The following is a 20,933-nucleotide window of genomic DNA, read 5'->3' as shown; positions in this document are numbered from 1 at the left end:
AATAAAAGGTTACAGCGAAAGCGATGGAAGCCTAAGTGTTATTGATTGATTGATTACGTTGATTGAATTATTATTTTAAATTCCGGTTTTCTTAAGTGTTATTATATATATTGTATTTTGCTGGGTTATTAAAATTAGAAAACTTAAAAATCAAATAAAATTAAAAGATTTCCAATTCACCCCCCCTCTTGGGAAGCTATTCTTCATTTCACTGGGGTTTTTCAAATAGAGAGCAAGGGGAAACTACTACTGAGGTCTCAACTTCTCGGATGCTTCCCTCTGCATTTCCCGTCAGATATTGCTCCAGTCACCACAATCTGATGAGAAGCGTCGCATTTTTTCGAAATCAATGAAGGGCTTCACTCCCGATGCTTTCCTTCTCTGCTCAATCTTGCTCTACCTCTGCCTTCTCTCCGCCGCACCAGAGACCTTAACGCCAACTTAATACCGTACTGAAACCGGCAACACCATAGTGTCCGCCGGTGGAGTCTTTGAGCTGGGGTTTTTCAAATAGAGAGCAAGGGGAAACTACTACTGAGGTCTCAACTTCTCGGAAGCTTCCCTCTGCATTTCCCGTCAGATATTGCTCCAGTCACCACAATCTGATGAGAAGCGTAGCATTTTTTCGAAATCAATGAAGGGCTTCACTCCCAATGCTTTCCTTCTCTGCTCAATCTTGCTCTACCTCTGCCTTCTCTCCGCCGCACTAGAGACCTTAACGCCAACTCAATACCTTACCGACACCAGCAATACCATAGTGTCCGCCGGTGGAGTCTTTGAGCTGGGGTTTTTCAAATAGAGAGCAAGGGGAAACTACTACTGAGGTCTCAACTTCTCGGATGCTTCCCTTTGCATTTCCCGTCAAATATTGCTCCAGTCACCACAATCTGATGAGAAGCGTCGCATTTTTTCGAAATCAATGAAGGGCTTCACTCCCGATGCTTTCCTTCTCTGCTCAATCTTGCTCTACCTCTGCCTTCTCTCTGCCGCACCAGAGACCTTAACGCCAACTCAATACCTTACCGACACCGGCAACACCATAGTGTCCGCCGGTGGAGTCTTTGAGCTGGGGTTTTTCAAATAGAGAACAAGGGGAAACTACTACTGAGGTCTCAACTTCTCGGATGCTTCCCTCTGCATTTCCCGTCAGATATTGCTCCAGTCACCACAATCTGATGAGAAGCGTCGCATTTTTTCGAAATCAATGAAGGGCTTCACTCCCGATGCTTTCCTTCTCTGCTCAATCTTGCTCTACCTCTGCCTTCTCTCCGCCGCACCAGAGACCTTAACGCCAACTCAATACCTTACCGACACTGGCAACACCATAGTGTCCGCCGGTGGAGTCTTTAAGCTGGGGTTTTTCAAATAGAGAGCAAGGGGAAACTACTACTGAGGTCTCAACTTCTCGGATGCTTCCCTCTGCATTTCCCGTCAGATATTGCTCCAGTCACCACAATCTGATGAGAAGCGTCGCATTTTTTCGAAATCAATGAAGGGCTTCACTCCCGATGCTTTCCTTCTCTACTCAATCTTGCTCTACCTCTGCCTTCTCTCCGCCGCACCAGAGACCTTAACGCCAACTCAATACCTTACCGACACCGGCAACACCATAGTGTCCGCCGGCGGAGTCTTTGAGCTGGGGTTTTTCAGCCCGGGTAACTCCAACAACCGATACTTGGGAATATGGTACAAAGAAGTTGCTCCTTTAACAGCAGTGTGGGTTGCGAACAATGAAACTCCCCTGTTTGACTCATCTGGTGTGCTAAACATCACCAAATATGGAAATCTCGTCCTTGCTAATAGAACCCATCAAATAGTTTGGTCTTCCAATTCATCAACGTCCAGAAGCGACTCGATTGTGCAGCTTTTGCACACCGGAAACTTTGTCGTGAGAGCAGCAAACGATGAGAATCCGGCAAATTTCCTATGGCAGAGCTTTGACTATCCGTGTGACACATGGCTGCCGGGCATGAAGCTCGGAAGAGACGCAACCGGCGTCCCGGAGAGGTACCTATCGTCCTGGAAAAGCATCGATGATCCTTCTAGAGGCGACTATATGGTCCAGGTCGATGCTCATCGATACGCACAGCTGGTTCTAGTGCATATAAAATAAATCAATATGACTAATCAGCGGAAATTAAATTGTACAATTGATCTAACTAAGCATGCACAATAAAGAGGTAAATGAAGACAACACCCAAAAATGTTATCGAGGTTCGGCTAACTGCCTACGTCCCCGTCTTGGCTAACAAGTATAAGGATTACACTATAAGCTCACTTAACTGGTGGAACGACACCTAATACAATCAGGTCAATTAGCACAGGGCTAACTTCAACCTTTACACACAATCATTTCGGGTTGGATTACCGCCCCCTCAGGCCACGCTTGGAACATAATTATTATTTCACAATACAAACTAGGTATAGTGATTATGCTTCTCAATTAAGCAGATATGTACCAAATGTAATCAATTACCAAACATCAACAGTATAGGAATTGAAGCTCGGTGATGTGATTTTGTGCAAACAACACTCAGCAATGTATTATCTCAAACATGCTCAAGAGTGTACAAATAAGCTATTTCTTTGAAACAAGATATAACAAATCTCAATATTCAGATTAGGGTTTCAAAGATGTTGATAAAAATATTCAAACTAACTCAAAAGATTTTCCTCAATGAAATAAGCACAAGAGTTATTTGAAATATAGCTTGTAAAAATTCTTTACACACAAAAATTATTACTTTAGGAAATCTTGCAATGACAGTGCTAAGATCCACAAGCTAATGGGTTTTCCCAACACAAGATTTATCAAGTTAAATCTGTTGGTTAACTCTTGCTTAACTCTCCAAAATCAAACACTATCACAATAGCACAAATGAGAGTTTTAAGCAATTTACTATAGAGCACAAGCACAATAGGGACTCTTACAATGCTTGGATGATCAAAGAAAATAGTGTATGAGAGTATTTGGAATAGTATTTGGCAAAATAGACTTTTTGAGTTTGAGAGGATTTCTTGCTAATGATGTTTCTAATCTCATGCTAATCTTCACAAATGAGGCCCTATTTATAGAAGTAGGCCAAATTATAACCATTAAGGATAAGGGGGGAATTATTAATATTGTTTTAAAACCATTAAGAAATATTAATCCTGTTTAACCATGCTTAACAGCGGTAAAAATAAAACAACCCGAGAGTTCTTGGGTGGTTGAACCACGGTTTGGTCGCCCGAACAAACTTAGTTCAAAAAGTTACTTTTGAACATTTGGGTGCCCGAGTATAGGCTCGGTTTGCTGAACCAAGGTGACTTCCATTCTGTTAGCGTTTCGGTTGCCTGGTCAAGTGTTCGGTCGCTCGAGGCTATTTTGAACGTGAAGTTCGGGTTGCCGAGTCGGTGGGGAAAGGTCAGAGTTATGGTTCGGCCACTTGAGGACAGTGCGGTCATTTAAGTTCGGCCGCTCGAAACCAAGTCAAACATCTGATCGGTCAATGGTCTGGTCCCGCGAAGTGTTTTAAATACTACGGGTTCAGTCGCCCGACCTCTCACCGTTTTTGCCTATTAACTCCAATTCATTTCAATTGATTCACCTGATAATGTAAGTGATTATGGGGACTATTTTGTGCATTTGTGTAGGGACCTAAGGGCCTTCTAAGGTCTTTGAGCTTTATACTATACTACATGCATGACATGCAGAGATTATTACAGACCTTTTTCTTATAATTACTATTATAGACCCAAATAGAATAATAATATAAATTACAACCAAAGAATATTTTCAGGGTTTTTAGACTTTACTTCATGTGCCATCAATTGATCTGCTAATATATACCTGCATATAAGCTAGATAGTCATCAAATACTTGAGTATTTGTCATTAGCAAAATCGGGTACGACCTATGAGATCAACATTCTCCTTTTTTATGATGATAAATGCATCATGCAAAAAGTGGGTATAGTTTTGAAAGGCTCCCCCTACAATATGCATAATGTTAAAGATTTATCAATACAAACATTTTTCAAGTACGACCCAATTTTTGCCCTCTTCTCTTCTCTTCTCCCCCTTTTGGCAATAGCAAAAAGGGCTATGAAACAAATAGTCATAGGCATTGGGTATGATGTATTAATATACAAGATAGATTTGAGAAATTTTTAGAAATTTCGGCAGCATGTCGTTTGAAAATAGAACATTTTCCAAAAATTATGCATTTCAAAATACAACCAAATTCATAAAGTCTAAACCAATGAAAGATTTAAAGTGATACCAATTGTTATATCAATTGTTAGACTTAAGATTGTTAGAAGGCTCCCCTTAAGTTTATGCAATCTATTAAATATCTAGGAAGCATTTCTACTGTGCATTAGACCTAGCGTAGTATAATCTGTATGAACCTATCTTTTGGAAGTGGTTTAGTGAAAATATCATCCCATTGTTCATTTGTGCACACAAACTCAAGTGCATATCCGCTTTCTGCACATGATCATGAAGTAAATGATGTCTAATCTCAATATGTTTGGTTCGTGAATGTGAGATAGAATTTTGGAAATGTTAATTGCAATAGTATTATCATACTTAATTGGAACAAAATCATAGTGCAATCCAAAATGCATAAGTTGTTGTTTCATATAAAGAGTTTGAGCACAACTTTCAGCCGCAATATATTTTGCTTTGGCTATGGATAAGGAAACTGAGTTATGTTTCTTGGAGAACCAAGAAACCAAAGATTGTCCTAAGTAGTGACAAGTGTCGCTAGTACTCTTCCTATCAACCTTACTACCGGCAAAGTCAGCATTGGTATAGCTAACAATTTCAAAGGTCATATGCTTATAATACTATAATTCTAACTCTATGGTTCCGACTAGATACCTAAGGATTCGTTTAACTGCTAATAGATGAGATTCCTTAGGAGCTATCTGAAATCTAGCACACATGCATACACTAAACATGATATCAGGTCGACTAGTTGTAAGATATAGGAGACTACCTATCATGCCACGATATAATTTCACATCAATAGGGATGCAATGCTCATCTTTATCAAGTTTGGTGGAAGAACTCACAGGAGTACCAAAAATTTTACTGTCTTCCATATTAAATTTCTTTAGCAAGTCTCTGACATATTTAGATTGGCATATAAAGTTCCATTTTTAGCTTGTTTAATTTGCAGCCTTGAAAAGAAAATATGTTCACCCATCATGCTTATTTCAAATTCACTTTGCATGCATTTGACAAATTCATTACACAACTTATCATTAGTGGCTCCAAAAATGATATCATCAACATAAATTTGAACAATAAGCATATCATCATTTTTGGATTTGATGAAAAGTATAGTGTCAATTTTGTCACGGGTAAACTCATTTTCTAGTAGAAAACCACTAAGCCTTTCATACCAAGCTCTAGAAGTTTGTTTCAATCCATACAAGGCTTTAGACAACCGATATACATGATCTGGATATTTATGATTTTCAAAACTAGGTGGTTGTTCTACATACACTTCTTCATTAATGTAACCATTAAGAAATGCGCTTTTAACATCTATTTGATATAATTTAAAGTTCTTAAAAGTAGCATACGAATGACTTCCATTCTAGCAATAGGAGCATAGGTTTCATCAAAATCTATTCTCTCTTCCTGATTATAAACCCTAGGCAACTAGTCTAGTCTTATTCCTAGTTACTACCCCATTCTCATCATTCTTATTTCTATACACCCATTTGATTCCTATAATTGTATGATCATTAGGCCTAGGAACTAGGGTCTACACTTTGCTTCTTTCAAATTGATTAAGTTCTTCTTGCATAGACATCACCCAAAACTCATCTTTTATAACTTCTTTAATATTTTTAGGTTCTTCTTGGGACAAGAAAGTAGAGTGATTCACTAGGTTTCTCAAGGAAGATCTTGTGGCTACACCATGGGAAGGTTCACCTATGATTTGATCTATAGAATGGTTCCTAATGAATTTCCAATCCCTAGGCAACTTCTGAACTTCATTCTCATTGTTATTATCATCAGATGATTTATCATTTATTTTTGAATTTTCACTCACATTGTTTTCAATAAATAACTTATCTAAGCATTTTTTAATGTGTATATCATCTTTGTCATCTTTCTTAGAGAATAGATTAGATTCATCAAATACAACATGAATAAATTCAATGACAGTTAATATTCTTTTATTGAAAACTCTATATGCTTTACTATTAAGAGAATAATTTAGAAAAATGCCTTCATCAGATTTATAATCAAATTTCCCTAGATGTTCATCATCTCTAAATACAAAGCATTTACAACCAAAAACATGAAAATAGGAAATATTAGGTCTATGGTTGTTCCTCAATTCATATGGGGTTTTATTAAGTGAAGGTCTAATTAACACCCTATTCATAACATAACATGCTAATGACTTCAGCTCAGAAATATTTAGGTAATTTATGTTCATTCAGCATAGTCCTACCCATTTCCTGCAATGACCTATTCTTTCTTTTTACCACACCATTTTGTTGTGGAGTACTAGGTGCAGAAAAGTTATGTGATATGCCCTCGAGGTTACAATAATTTTCTATGCCATCGTTTTTGAATTTAGTGTTTCTATCACTTCTTATGTGAGTTATCTTATAGCCTTTTTCATTTTGAATTCTCCTGCATAGCTTAGTAAACTGTTCACACGATTTATTTTTATGTGAGAGAAACAACACCCATGTGAACCTAGAATAATCATCAACAATAACAAAAACATATGATTTTCCACCAAAACTTTGCATAGAATTAGGACCAAATAAGTCTAAGTGAAACATTTCAAGTGGTCTAGTGGTAGATATAAATTTCTGTTTCTTAAAGCTTGATTTTGTTTGCTTACCCATTTAACATGATTACGGATTTTATCTTTCACAAATGGTGTTTTAGGCAAGCCTTTCACTAAGTCTTTTCTCACTAGTTTTGACAACAAATTCATGCTAGCATGTCCTAAGCGCCTATGCCATAACTAACTAACTTCATTTAGTGCAGAAAAATAGGTTAGTTGTTGCGAAGCTAGATTATCAAAAGTAGTAGTATATACATTTCCATGGCGATCTGCAGTGAACAAAATTTTATTATTTGATTTACTTTCAACTATGCATTTATCATTTTCAAAGGATACCCTATAACGTTTATCACATAATTGACTAATGCTCAACAAATTATGCTTCAAGCCATCAACCAGTAAAACATTATCAATAATCAGGAAAGGTTCCTTACCAACCTTACCTACGCCGATGATGCGCCCCTTTGCATTGTCGCCGAATGTCACTTTCCACCATCCTTGGGAGTGATGGATGCAAACTTCGCTTTATCGCCGGTCATATGCTGTGAACACCCGCTATCCAGGTACCACTTGTCCTTTGACTCTCCACACTTTTCTAATTTTCACATGTTTATTTCTAAGTGGACAATCAAACTGTATATGACCAATTTGCTTACATTTAAAACATTTCATATGACACCTTGGATCTTTAAGTGGTATTTGAGATTTTGATTCACGTGTGAAATGTCCCAAGTAAAGATTAGGTCGTTTAATATTCTCAACACCAATAAAACCAGGACCCTCTTTACTAAGAGAGTTTCTTTGGGCTCCAAGCAGTTTTTCAAAATTACGTTGTCGCTCGGTAAATTTAAAAACAATTTTGGAACTATCCTCCAATTTTCTCTCAAGCTCGCCAATTTTCAAATCTTTTTCTTTCAAAATTGAACCATGAGAGGTTTTTGCAATTTCAAACAATTTTGACTAATTTTTGCATTTCTTTTGCAAAACATTATTTTCTTTGGTCATTTTATTCAACAATTTAGACATGAATATATTCAAATTTCAATTCTTTAAAAGTAGGCATGCTATCAGAATTACAATCATCATCAAAAGAATAATATGAAGGTAAAGAACAAGAAGACAATACCTCATCATCATGTGCCATCAAACACAGGTTAGCAACCTCTGAATCATTGCGGTTTGAATCTGAGTCATTGCTACTTAGTTTATCTCATGAAGTGCCTGCTTTCATGGCTTTCTTCTTTTTCCTAGACTTCTTCTTCAGCAAAGGACAGTCATGTTTGATGTGCCCAACCTTGTTGCAATTGTAGCACGTGGGAGCATTCGATTTTTTGTTTCTTCTACTAGATTTTCCCGTCTCAGATACAAAATCTCTAGACTTTTTGTATGACCTACTGTTCTTCCTGAAGAACTTGCTGAATTTCCTAGTTAGCATGGCCATATCATCTCCAGAATTAGGTTTGCTGCACTCACTAGATGTATTAGTGGAAGTTTTCAATGCAGTCACTTTTCTCAACCTATTATGTTCATTAAGTCTCTCATTTATAGCTAATTCATAGGTGATCAGTGAACCTATCAACTCATCTAATGTCATGGCCTTAAGGTCTCTATCCTCAGATATGGCCGTAGCCTTAGCTTCCCAAATAGAAGGCAAACCTCTAAGGACTTTCCTAATCATCTTATATGTGGGATAGGTCTTTCCTAATGCATGCAGTGAATTTATGATGTGTGTGAATCTAGTGTACATGCTCTGAATGGACTCACCAATGTTTATCCTAAATGCTTCGTACTCACTGGTCAACATATCAATCTTACTATCTTTTACATCTCTAATACCCTCATATGTGACCTCTAACTTATCCCAGATTTCTTTCGTAGTAGTACATACCATAACTCTATTAAACTCATTTACATCAAGACCACAATACAAATTATTCATAGCAGTGACATTCAAACTAACAGTTTTCATATCATCATCATTATATTCTTTCTCAGTTTTAGGAACTCTAGTTGTACCCTCAGTTTTCATAGGAACATAATTACCCTTAGAGACAACTTTGCACACTTTCTAGTCAATATTTTGAAGGTAGATGCGCATCCTTTGTTTCCAGAAAGTGTAATTAACATCACTGAAAACTGGAGGTCATGTGGAAGAGGGTCCCTTAGGGAAAGGGGTTACATTGCTATGAGCCATCTTAGATCTTTTGCAAAATAACTATTAAGTCTATGCTATGTGGCTCTGATACCAATTGTTAGCTTTACTGTAATCCCAAGAACGGGGGTGAATTGGTATTTTAAAAATTTGTTTCCTAGGTCAATCCACTAACAACAGTATTACACAAGCTTAAGGTCAATTTAGTGCATATAAAATAAATCAATATAAATAATCAGTGGAAAATAAATTGTACAATTGATCTAACTAAGCATTCACAATAAAGCAGTAAATGAAGATGACACCCAAAAATGTTATTGAGGTTTGGCCAACTGCCTACATCCCCACCTTGGCTAACAAGTACAAGGACTACACTATAAGCTCACTTAACGGGTGGAGCGACACCTAATACAACCAGGTCAATTAATACAGGGCTGACCTCAACCTTTACACACAATCCTTCCGGACTGGATTACCGCCCCCTCAAGCCACGCATGGAACACAATCAGTATTTCACAATACAAACTGGGTACTGTGATTATGCTTCTTAATCAAGCATATATGTATCAAATGTAATCAATCAACCACACATCAACACTCAGCAATGTATAATCTCAAACATGCTCAAGAGTGTACAAACAAACTATTTCTTTGAAACAAGATATAACAAATCTCAATATTTAGATTAGGGTTTCAAAGATTTTTCTCAATGAAATAAGCACAAGAGTTGTTTGAAATATAGCTTGTAAAAATTCTTTGCACACAAAAATTATTGCTTTAGGAAATCTTGCAATGACAATGCTAAGATCCACAAGCTAATGAGTTTTCCCAATACAAGATTTATCAAGTTAAATCTGTGGGTTAACTCTTGCTTAACTTTCCAAAATTAAACACAATCACAATAGCACAAATGGGAGTTTTAAGCAATTTACCATAGAGCACAAGCACAATAGACTCACACAATGCTTGGATGATCAAAGAAAATAGTGTATGAGAGTATTTGGAAAAATAGGCTTTTTGAGTTTGAGAAGATTTCTTGCTAATGATGTTTTTAATCTCATGATAGTCTTCACAAATTAGACCCTATTTATAGAAGTGGGCCAAATTATAACCGTTAAAGACAAGGGGGGAATTATTAATATTGTTTTAAAACCATTAAGAAATATTAATCCCGTTTAACCATGCTTAATCGCAGTAAAAATAAAACAACCCGAGAGTTTTCGGGTAGCTGAACCATGGTTCGGTCGCTCGAACAGACTCAGATCAAAAAGTTAATTTTGAACGTTTGGGTGCCCGAGTATAGGCTCGATTTGCTAAACCAAGGCAATTTCCATTCTGTCCGCTTTTCGGTCGCCTGGTCAAGAATTCGGTTAACCGAACTCATGTGTTCGATCGCTTGAGGCCATTTTGAACGTGAAGTTCGGGCTGTCGAGTTGGTGGGGATAGGTCAGAGTTATGGTTCGATCGCCCGAGGATGATGCGGTCATTTAAGTTCGGCTGCCCGAAACCAAGTCAAACATCTGACCGGTTAATGGTTCGATCACCCGAAGTGTTTTGAACACTATGGGATCGGTCGCCCGACCTCTCACAGTTTTTGCCTATTAAGTCCAATTCATTTCAATTGATTCCTCTGATAATGTAAGTAATTATGGGGACTATTTTGTGCATTTGTGTATGAAACTAAGGGCCTTCTAAGGTCTTTGAGCTTTACAATATCCTACATGCATGACATGCAGAGAATATTACAGACTTTTTTCCTATAATTACTATTACATATCTGAATAGAATAATAATATAAATTGTAACAAAAGAATATCTCCACGGTCTTTAGATTTTACGTCATGTGCCATCAATTGATCTTCTAATATATACTTGCACATCAACTAGGTAGCCATCAAATACTTGAGTATTTGTCATTATCAAAACCTAGTATGACCTATGAGGTCAACATAGTTAATATCAGCTTTCTAGGGAAATCCGTCAACGGTTTTATTGAAATTACAGAAATTTCAAAAATCTGATCTTTGTATTTTATTCTGTCAACGTTTTGAGGAAAACCATCGACAGTTTTGTTCTGGGCTACGAGGCTGAATTCAAATTTTGAATTTAAACATTAAGTTGGTTGGGTTTTTTGGGGGGGGGGGGGGGGAACCTTCGAAGGAAATTTTATATATACACTTGACTGAGTCTATTGAGAAATAGCAGGTCATTGTAATACCATTGTATTGTGTACTTTGAGTTTTTTCCATAGTGAAGCCTTTGCCGATTGCTCTCGTGGATATAGGCTTTGCCGAACCACGTAAATCTTTGTGTGGATTCCTATTGCTTTTAGATATATTGCATGTGTGAATTATATTTTACTGCATTTATATTCCGCTGTGCAATCCCGAATTCTTTCCGCAACATATATAAAGCATAGAGGTCAGTTGTTCAGATGTATTGTATGAATCAAGAATGCATAGAATTTCTCTCTTTTCTTCTCCATCTCTCTTCCTCTCCCTTTGTGTGATTGATCTTAGATAAAACAACCACCTTTTCCACATGGTATCAAAGCTATTATGAGATCAATTGCTCTGTCAGTTGCTTCTCTTTCCAATCCATTTTATGTGTGTTGGTGAATTAAGAGAGAGTAATGAGTTCTTATTTTGGCGATTGAAGTCAGCCTCCTCAATTGAAGGTCCTGAGAGTTTCTTAAAGTTAGAAGGAAGGTAATCTAATTATCATTAATGGCGTCTTCTTCCTCTGTCTCCTCTCTCAATCCTATAGATGATTCATCAAGTCATTATCATCTCAATAATGCTGATGATCTTGGCGTTGCGCAGGTTACACAATCTTTAACTGGAGATAATTACCATGCTTGGTTTCAATCAATGCAAATTGCTCTGCGATCGAAGAACAAGCTTGGCTTCATCGATAGAAGTTTTACCTTGCCATATGATGTTTCTGACCTAGCATAGAATGCTTGGTTACGTTGTAATTATATGGTCTTCTCGTGGTTACTCAATTCTATATCGAAAGAGATAGCAGCAAGTTGCATCTATTGATATTGCTAGTGAACTCTGGTGTGATTTGCAGCAATGTTACTTGCAAACTAATGCACCACGAATTTTTCAGATTCAGAAGGAAATTGGAAATCTGGTGTAAGATGATCTCTCTGTAAGTGCATATTTCACTCGTTTGAAGACGCTTTGGGATGAATTAATGAATTATATGCCCTTTCCTCCTTGTGGTTGTTCAATAAATTGAAATTGTGAAGTCTTAAAGGCTGTTCTTGAATATCAGCAATGAGAATATGTGATGTGTTTCATGATGGGACTTAATGACACTTATGCAAGTGTCCAATCTCAAATTTTGCTGATAGATCCATTTTATGAATTGATGAATTATATGCCCTTGCATGCTTGTGGTTGTTCAAGAAATTCTGATTGTGAAGTCTTAAAGGCTGTTCTTGAATATCAGCAACAAGAATTTGTGATGTGTTTCATGATGGGATTTAATGACACTTATGCAAGTGTTCGATCTCAAATTTTTCTGATAGATCCATTTCCCGATATGAATAGAGTATTTTCTTTGATCTTGCAAGAAGAAAGGCAGCGTGGTATTCATCCTAATGGCAAATTTGCCAACCTTGATTCGGTTGCTGTGGCTTCCACTACTCAAGAACAAAATTTTCTCAAAATTAATTCAAGATATAAGCCCTCTTCAAAACCTAAACCAGTGTGTAGCCACTGTGGCATGATGGGGCATATCAAGGAGAAATCCTATAAACTTCATGGGTATCCTCCTGGTTACAAGTTTACAAGGTCTTGAATTAATTTTGTCATTTGTAATTTTTCTGATACTATTTCACAGGGAGCAAAAATTTCTGAAGGATCTTCATTACCTTTTACTCGAGCAGTATCAATAACTTCTTTCTATGCTTGATTAACATAATTCTTTAGTTAAACCTGCTATGGATCATCAAGTAGGTACTCAGCAAAATTCTCAGACATTTCTTAACCAATCAGGTATAAAACCTTCTCCTCAATATAGTATCTTCACTGCCATTAATTTTCAATATTTTTCTTCATTCGTCTACAAAGTTGAAAATAACTCTTTTAATGCACCTTGGATCATTGACACTGGTGCAACTGACCATATGGTTAGCTCTGTTTCTTTCTTACATTTGTATTCATCTGTTCAATACACTTTTGTGATCCTTCCAAATGATCACAAAGTCAGTGTTACAAACATAGGGATAGTCAAAATTTCTGATACTTTAACCTTGACTAATGTTTTATGTGTTCCATCTTTTTCATTCAACCTTTTATCAGTTAGTAAGCTTGTTCATTCTACTAATTGTGCTGCTGTTTTCTTAAATAAATCATGCTTCATTCAAGACCTGTGTGCATGGAGGACGATTGGTCTGGGTGAACAACGAGATGGACTTTATTACTCGCTGCCATCTAAGCCATCAGCATTTGATGTAGTTGATGTTTCTGTTTCTAGTCTATTTTTTGCTTCTAATTTTCCTGATACAATTGTTTCCAATGCTCAAATCTTTTAGACATATGACATTATCGTCTAGGTCATCCATCAAATGCTAGACAATGTTTGTTATATAAACAAGATTCTGTTATCAATTCTCCTTGTACAAACATTTTTGATATATGCCATTATCCAAAACAAGCTCATTTATCTTTTCCCCTAAGCATTTCTGTTACTACAACACCATTTGAAATCATTCATATTGACATATGGGGTCCTTTTTCTACTTCCACTTTGGAAGATTTTCAATACTTTCTTACAATCGTGGATGATTTTTCACGGGCAACTTGGGTCTATATGCTGAAAAATAAATCTGAAACTCGACCTAAGTTACTTTCTTTCTTTGCTCTTGTTGAAACACAATTCAATCATAAAGTTAAAACCATTAGAAGTGATAATGGTCTAGAGTTCAATATGACCCATTATTATGCTTCTAAGGGTATCATTCATCAAAGGAGCTGTAATGCAACTCCTCAGCAAAATGAAATTGTGGAACGAAAGCATAGACATTTGTTGGAAGTGGCTCGAGCTCTCAGATTTCAAGCACATTTGCCTTTATGTTTTTGGGGTGATTGTGTCTTAACAACTGCTTATATTATTAACAGATTACCTGCTCCACTTCTGTCAAATAAGTCCCCTTATGAATTGCTCTTCTCTAACAAGCCTTCTTACTCTCATTTCAAGGTATTTGGGTGCCTTTGTTTTGCTAGTACTCTTTTTGCCCACAGAAACAAATTTGGATCCACAGCACGCAAGTGTTTGTTTCTTGGTTATCCTTTTGGTGTAAAAGGATATAAACTTTATGATTTACAATCTCATACAATTTTTTTGTCTTGGGATGTTTTTCATGAAAACATATTTCCCTACAGGTGTAATCCTGCCACTTCATCACCATCTGTTGTACCTTTGGATTCTTTTGTTTTTCCAGTTCCATTTTCTGAGTCTATCTCAGATTCCAACAACACACAATGACCTCATCCTCCCCCAGATGTTGCTTCTGCCAATGATATTGTTCCTTCTCTTTGAAGGTCCACTAGACAGAGACATCCCCCAAATTACTTGCAGCAATATCATTGTCATCTCAGCAGCTCTACTTCAGACCTTAGTTCCCTTACTGCAACTTCTTCCAAGGTATGTACTTCTTATCCTTTGTCTACTTATCTTTCTTACTCCAACTGCATACCAAGCCTACACTGTTTCCTTGTCTTCCAATTTCGAACCAAAGTCTTTTTCTCAAGCTATGCAATATCCTCATTGGCGTAATGCTATGTCAGTTGAATTAGCTGCTCTTGAAGAAAATCATACTTTGGTTCTCACTAGTTTACCTCCTGATAAGCATCCCATTGGGTGCAAATGGGTGTACAAAATTAAATATAAGTCAGATGGTACCATTGAAAGATACAAAGCTCGACTTGTAGCTAAGGGGTACACTCAACAAGAAGGTTTGGGTTTTCTTGATACTTTTCTCCTGTTGCTAAACTCACTCGTGTTCGTTGTTTGCTTGCTATTGCTGCTGTGAAAGGATTGTATTTACATCAATTAGATGTCAATAATGCTTTTCTTCATGGAGATTTAGATGAAGAGGTATACATGTCACTTCCTCAAAGTTATGGAAGTGAGGGCGAGACACAAGTATGTAAATTGACTTAGTTCTTATATGGACTCCAGCAAGCTTTTGCCCAGTGGTTTCACAAGTTATCATATTGCCCTTTGACTCATGGTTTTTCACAATCCAAGCGTGACTACTCTTTGTTTACTAAAGTCACTACAAGTTCATTTATTGTTTTGCTTGTATATGTGGATGATGTAATAATAGCAAGCAATGATATTCAAGCTGTGCAAGACATCATGAATGTTCTTCATGTTGAGTTTAAGATTAAAGATCTTGGAGAATTAAAATACTTCTTGGATTGGAAGTGGCTTGAACATGTAAAGGCATTTCTGTTTGCCAAAGGCACTACGCTCTTGAAGTGTTAACTGATTCAGGTTTCATTGGATGTAAACCGGCTAGATTCTAAATTGTGCATTATTAATACAGATTCTGGTTAATTAGAAGATCCCATTGTCTATCAAAGGTTAATAGGGAGGTTGCTTTACCTTACTATTACCAGGCCAGACCTGGCATATTTTGTTCATATTCTAGCTCAATTTATGGATAAGCCATCACAACTTCATTTGGATGTTGCATATCAGGTGTTGAGGGTACTTAAAAGGGACCCTAGGGCAGGGTGTATTTTTATCTGCATCTTCATCCTTACAATTGAAGGCTTTCACAGATTCAGATTGGGCAACATGTCCTAAAACAAGAAAATCAATTACGGGGTTTTGTGTTTTCTTGGTGATTCTCTTATTTCTTGGAAACTCAAGAAACAAAACACTATCAAGATCATCAGCTGAAGCTGAATGCAGGGCTCTTGGTTCTACAACATGTGAATTAACTTGGTTAATTGCTTTGCTTAAAGACTTCGGTATTTATCACACCTCACAAGCTTTGCTTTTTTGTGATAGCAAAGTTGTTCTACATATAGCAGCCAACCTAGTGTCTCATCAGAGAACGAAACACATTGAGATTGATTGCCATTTGGTTAGGGAGAAAATCCAAGCTGGAATCTTACATACTCTTCATGTGAATTCAAAGCATCAATTAGCATACTTCCTTACAAAGGCCTTGGCATGACCACAGTTTACATTTTTCCTTTCCAAGATGCATGTGATAAATATATACACTCCATCTTGAGGGGGAGTGTTGATATGTGTACATAGGAAGTTAGCAAGTTAGTTAGTTATGATGTTAGCAAGTTAGTTAGGAAGTTATTTTATTTTAGTTCTTGTATATAGAGCATAGTGGTCAGTTGTACAGATGTATTGTATGAATCAAGAATGCAGAGAATTTCTCTCTTTTCTTCTCCATCTCTCTTCCTCTCCCTCTGTGTGATTGATCTCAGATAAAACAGGTTACTTTTCCACATAGGGGCCAAGTAGTGATCCTTATCAAAATTTGAGAAATTTCTTATTTCTTAGGAAAAAAGCACATTGTCCAAATTAAACAAACTTCCTTGGATTGATCACATGACCAGAAAAAAAATTAAAAAAAAAAAAAATAAGGCTGCACCAATCAATGAAGAGTCCAAAAATGAAACAAATCATATTCGTCGTTATTAGATTCAAATCCAATGATGCATGAATTTTACTTTCTTAAATAACTATATTTGGATTAAAAATTATGTTATTAGCATAATTATGTATGGATAAATATGTTTTTCTATCCATTTGTATTTACCGTGTCGTATATTGAATTTTGGTCAGTGTCCATGCTCCATAGGTGTGAAGGAAGCTTTACAGCACCAAAGTTTTCATTTTGATCTTTGGTGTATGCTACATGGGCAAAGTGAATCATTTTGGGACATTTGATGTAGAGTGCTTCTAAACTAGGGAAAGATTATGAAAATCTATGATGCTAAGGTTGTGTTATATAGCAACTATGGTCACATGGCCAATGAACTCTTTTCAGCAGATCCATTGCCTGTGATGTCAACAACAAGAAACCTATCAAACTTTAAGGGAGTTAATGGCTTGAGAATTGGGCCCTAATACTTAAGAGCACCCAGATGTTTACATGTGTAGTATTAGACACTTAGGTATTATAGGCACATGGTAATCAATCAAACCCTAACAACAGGTTCTCGTTAATGTACTCAATACAAATATTTTTGTTTGGACTTGGACTAGCATTTGATCCCAACCCACTTGGGATGTAGAGCCATAAATAGCAGGAGTTCCTTCTTTTAATCTTTTTTTTGGTATATTTTCCCTTCATTTTACTCATGTTATACATGCTTTTAATTGCTTTTTATGTAGATCAAAATAACAATGTCAAACAGAATAATGAGTCCAACACAAAGAAAGGAGCAAAGTTCATAGCTAGCACTATGGCTGCCACAGGGGCACTACTTGTAGGCCTACTTCTGGTATTGTATATGTGGAGGAAGAAGCAACACCAACAGCAACGCCAACAACAACAGAGAGATGGTAACATTCCTACTGTAGCTTTATATAAGTTTGGTAAAATAACAGAAATGGGTACTCCTTAAGCCTTTTTGTCACATCTGCACCATCTGCCCTATTATTTTTCATTTTTGTAAGTTCTGTTATCTACAAAATGGAGCATATGCAGTAAAAATTGGTATGAGTTTAATAACTGCCTTGGAATAACCTACATGCAGTTGCAATGATTGAAGAGAATTGAGTATTCAAGATTGACTTTGCTCTGGCAGAGACCATTAACAATCAAATAACTTAAATTGCTTGACAATGTTCTGAAAAAAAGTACAAAATGGTTAATAGAATAAGAAAATAATAACATGGTTATAGTTTATGTATAAATTTCTTGGACCTTTTCTTTGGGCTGAATTTTGGGAAAAAAGGCATATTGTACAAGACATAAATATGCAGATAATGTAGGCATGACTATAAAACGTGGCAAGTTAAACAATAATGCAGAGGATCCACTTGGCATGGCTGCATGAATTTGTGGAATGACCTTGACAATCCAGTTAAATAAACCCTTTTCCCCCTGGGTGCTTTTCTTAGTTTTCTCACAACTTTAACTGTCCTAAAAGTTCTGTCATCCTATTAAGGGGACAGGGTTTCCATTTGACACCTACAAAGCGATTGATTTGTCCAATGAACACTGATATATCATGAATCCTTTTCACTTTCTTTTTGTAGCGTGGCCAACAAACATTCAATGTTGGCTTTCATATTTGGCTGATAAACTTGAGTAGTGAATATGTTTTCCTTGTGTTGCCTTCATATACTTCATTCCCCCTTTTGCAGGAAATTTAGTACGCAGTTCAGAAATAGATCCGGAGTTACCAGTATTTGACTTGGCTACAATATCGAATGCAACTGATAACTTTTCTTTCCAAAATAAACTTGGGGAAGGCAGTTTTGGATCTGTCTACAAGGTAAAAATCTTGATGGTTTATGCCATATAACTTGTTCATGCTATCTCAGTTGTAAAAAACTCTAGGCAACAAAGCTGGTAGCTATACCAGTAGTTTTTTTCCAGCATTATTTACAATATAAATAGCATATGAATCTAGATAAAATTTCAAACTGCACTTCGCATGCAAGAGGGAAACTTTCAAAATTGAGTGACCTTTTAATAAGAGCCTAAACAAAGTGGTAGCTATCATTATGAAAAATTTTTTCCCTAAAAAAAAAATGAGGGAAGATGAGTGTTTTTCGCTTTTCTTCCTTTTATTACTTGCAAGATATCACAATACTAGTCATAACTTTTCAGGGTGTTCTAAACAATGGACAAGAAATTGCTGTGAAGAGGCTCTCTAAGAGTTCTAATCAAGGACTGGATGAGTTCAAGAATGAAGTAATTCACATTGCCAAACTTCAGCACCGGAATCTTGTTAGACTTTTGGGGTGCTGCATTCAAGGAGATGAAAAGATGCTGGTGTATGAATACATGCCAAACAACAGCTTGAACTCCTTTATTTTTGGTTTGAATCTTGTAAAGCTCTAATATTTAGTTTTATTTCAATTACTTACTCATAAATCTTTTCCTTGCAAAAGCTACAAAATGTTCTTTCTTTGCATGGGCATGTGACATTTTGACCAAAATTCTTGCAGCAAATCAACAAAGAACAAAGGGAAAGTTGGAAGTAATTGTTTTTCTCACTTTTGGTCTGTTTTTCTCTTGTAAATGAGCAGTGAAAATTCTATTTCATGGTTGTTCTATTACATGGACATGGACAACTATGTTGGATTGTGTGTCTATGCCCTGATCAAACACATTTAATTTTCAAATATCAAGAGATTGGAGTACACAATTATTAAAGAATCGAATTGGATTCTGTTGAAAAACCACTCAGCCTAAATGCTTAGGCTCTTAGGGACATTGACACTCCACTCAAATTGATATTCCCATGTCACATCATTTGAAGAACCTCTAGCAAGGTAAGGATATGTCCACCCCATTTGTTTGCCCTATAGCATTTTGATATGAGATCAATGCTACGCAGGCTGTTTTAACATAGATTGCACTTCTTATGCATGTCCACATGATTATTTGATTGATATCTAAGTATCCAACATAAGTATTGCACTCATAAGAGTCCATGAAATGTAGTAAAAAGTCACTAAATGGTATGGTATTTTATGTTGGTAATATTTGCAGCAATTCGGATTAACTTGGACAAAAAAAAAAATTTGCCAGGTCATACAAGAAGTACGGAGCTAGATTGGCAAAAGCGCTTCCACATTATCAATGGTATTGCACGGGGGCTTCTTTATCTTCATCAAGACTCTAGACTAAGGATAATTCACAGAGATCTCAAAGGCAGCAATGTTTTATTAGACAATGAGATGAACCCAAAAATTTCTGACTTCGGGATGGCTAGAAGTTTTAGAGAGAATGAAACTGAAGCAAATACAAAGAGAGTGGTCGGGACATAGTAAGTATCTCTACAAAAGTTGTACGTGGCTTATTTACCTTGTCTGTAGATTTGTTTCATTATTCAATGGTTTCCTGCAGCGGTTACATGTCGCCTGAGTACGCAGTTGATGGTCTCTATTCAACAAAATCTGATGTCTTTAGCTTTGGGGTTTTAGTTCTGGAGATAGTTAGTGGAAAAAGAAACAGAGGATTCAGTCATCCGGACCACCAACTTAACCTTCTGGGGCATGTAAGTGAGGTCATGGAGAACTTTTGTTCCCTCTATGCTAGAACTACTTCTAATGATGCTCTCTAAGATTTTGCAGGCTTGGAAATTATATATGGAAAGCAAGCCTATGGAATTGATTGACGCATCACTGAAGCACTCGTGCAATCCGTCTGAAGTGTTGTGGTCGATCCATCTAGGTTTGTTGTGTGTGCAACATCATCTAGAAGATAGGCCAAGCACGTCATCTGTTGTACTGTTTTTGGGTAGTGATGGCGTGTTACCTCCACCCAAGCAACCTGGTTTTTATACGGAAAGGGATCTGCATGGAGTAGATTCTTCCCCGAGCAGTCAAGAACCGCCTTCAGTGAACAAGATGACCATTACATTGCTACAGCCTAGGTGACAAACTATTCACGTGTTGATATTTTGTATGTCTTAAGAGTCTTGTGAATTTATTCAAGCATTAAAGAAGGTTATGTTGATTTTGCTTAGCATACTTGAATCAGTCTTGCTACTGCGCTTTTATTTTTTAAGAGATCTCACAAACATTGCAATGGCCAATGCCCTTGCTTCAAGATCTTCTCAATGGTATTCAAAAGTAAACTATGGCATTAGGAAAGGTAGCAATGAAATCAATCAGTAAAAAACCTTTTTGTTTATAGAGGGTGAATTGAGCATTTAGCAAATCATCGAACTACTGGCAGAATATTCCTTAGAGGGCTTCTAGAAAGCTTGTGTTTGCTTCCTAAGAATGATTATTATTGCA

At 36.7% G+C, this 20,933-nt stretch overlaps 1 protein-coding gene across 3 annotated transcripts; it reads left to right on the top strand.

Annotated features, from left to right (window-relative positions):
* Nucleotides 1–1,443: 1,443 nt before the first annotated feature.
* Nucleotides 1,444–20,658, top strand: LOC131152069 (G-type lectin S-receptor-like serine/threonine-protein kinase SD1-1). 3 transcript variants are annotated; one of them, XM_058103696.1, is made up of 8 exons: nt 11,397–11,668; nt 11,783–12,100; nt 17,346–17,516; nt 18,324–18,454; nt 18,793–19,003; nt 19,720–19,957; nt 20,038–20,188; nt 20,265–20,658. In XM_058103696.1, the coding sequence occupies exons 2-8, from the start codon at nt 12,055–12,057 to the stop codon at nt 20,568–20,570; spliced, it is 1,254 nt and encodes a 417-aa protein (XP_057959679.1). In that variant the 5' UTR covers nt 11,397–11,668; nt 11,783–12,054; the 3' UTR covers nt 20,571–20,658. The 3 variants fall into 3 exon arrangements, with proteins under 3 accessions (XP_057959661.1, XP_057959679.1, XP_057959670.1); XM_058103687.1 differs by having other exon boundaries at nt 11,783–12,967; XM_058103678.1 differs by lacking the exons at nt 11,397–11,668; nt 11,783–12,100 and adding an exon at nt 1,444–1,655.
* The last annotated feature ends 275 nt before the right edge of the window (nt 20,659–20,933 follow it).

This window comes from Malania oleifera, chromosome 1, assembly GCF_029873635.1.
Source record: "Malania oleifera isolate guangnan ecotype guangnan chromosome 1, ASM2987363v1, whole genome shotgun sequence".
NCBI lineage: Eukaryota > Viridiplantae > Streptophyta > Magnoliopsida > Santalales > Ximeniaceae > Malania > Malania oleifera.
Note: the sequence above shows the minus strand (reverse complement) of the source record. Positions and strands in the feature narration are given on the sequence as shown.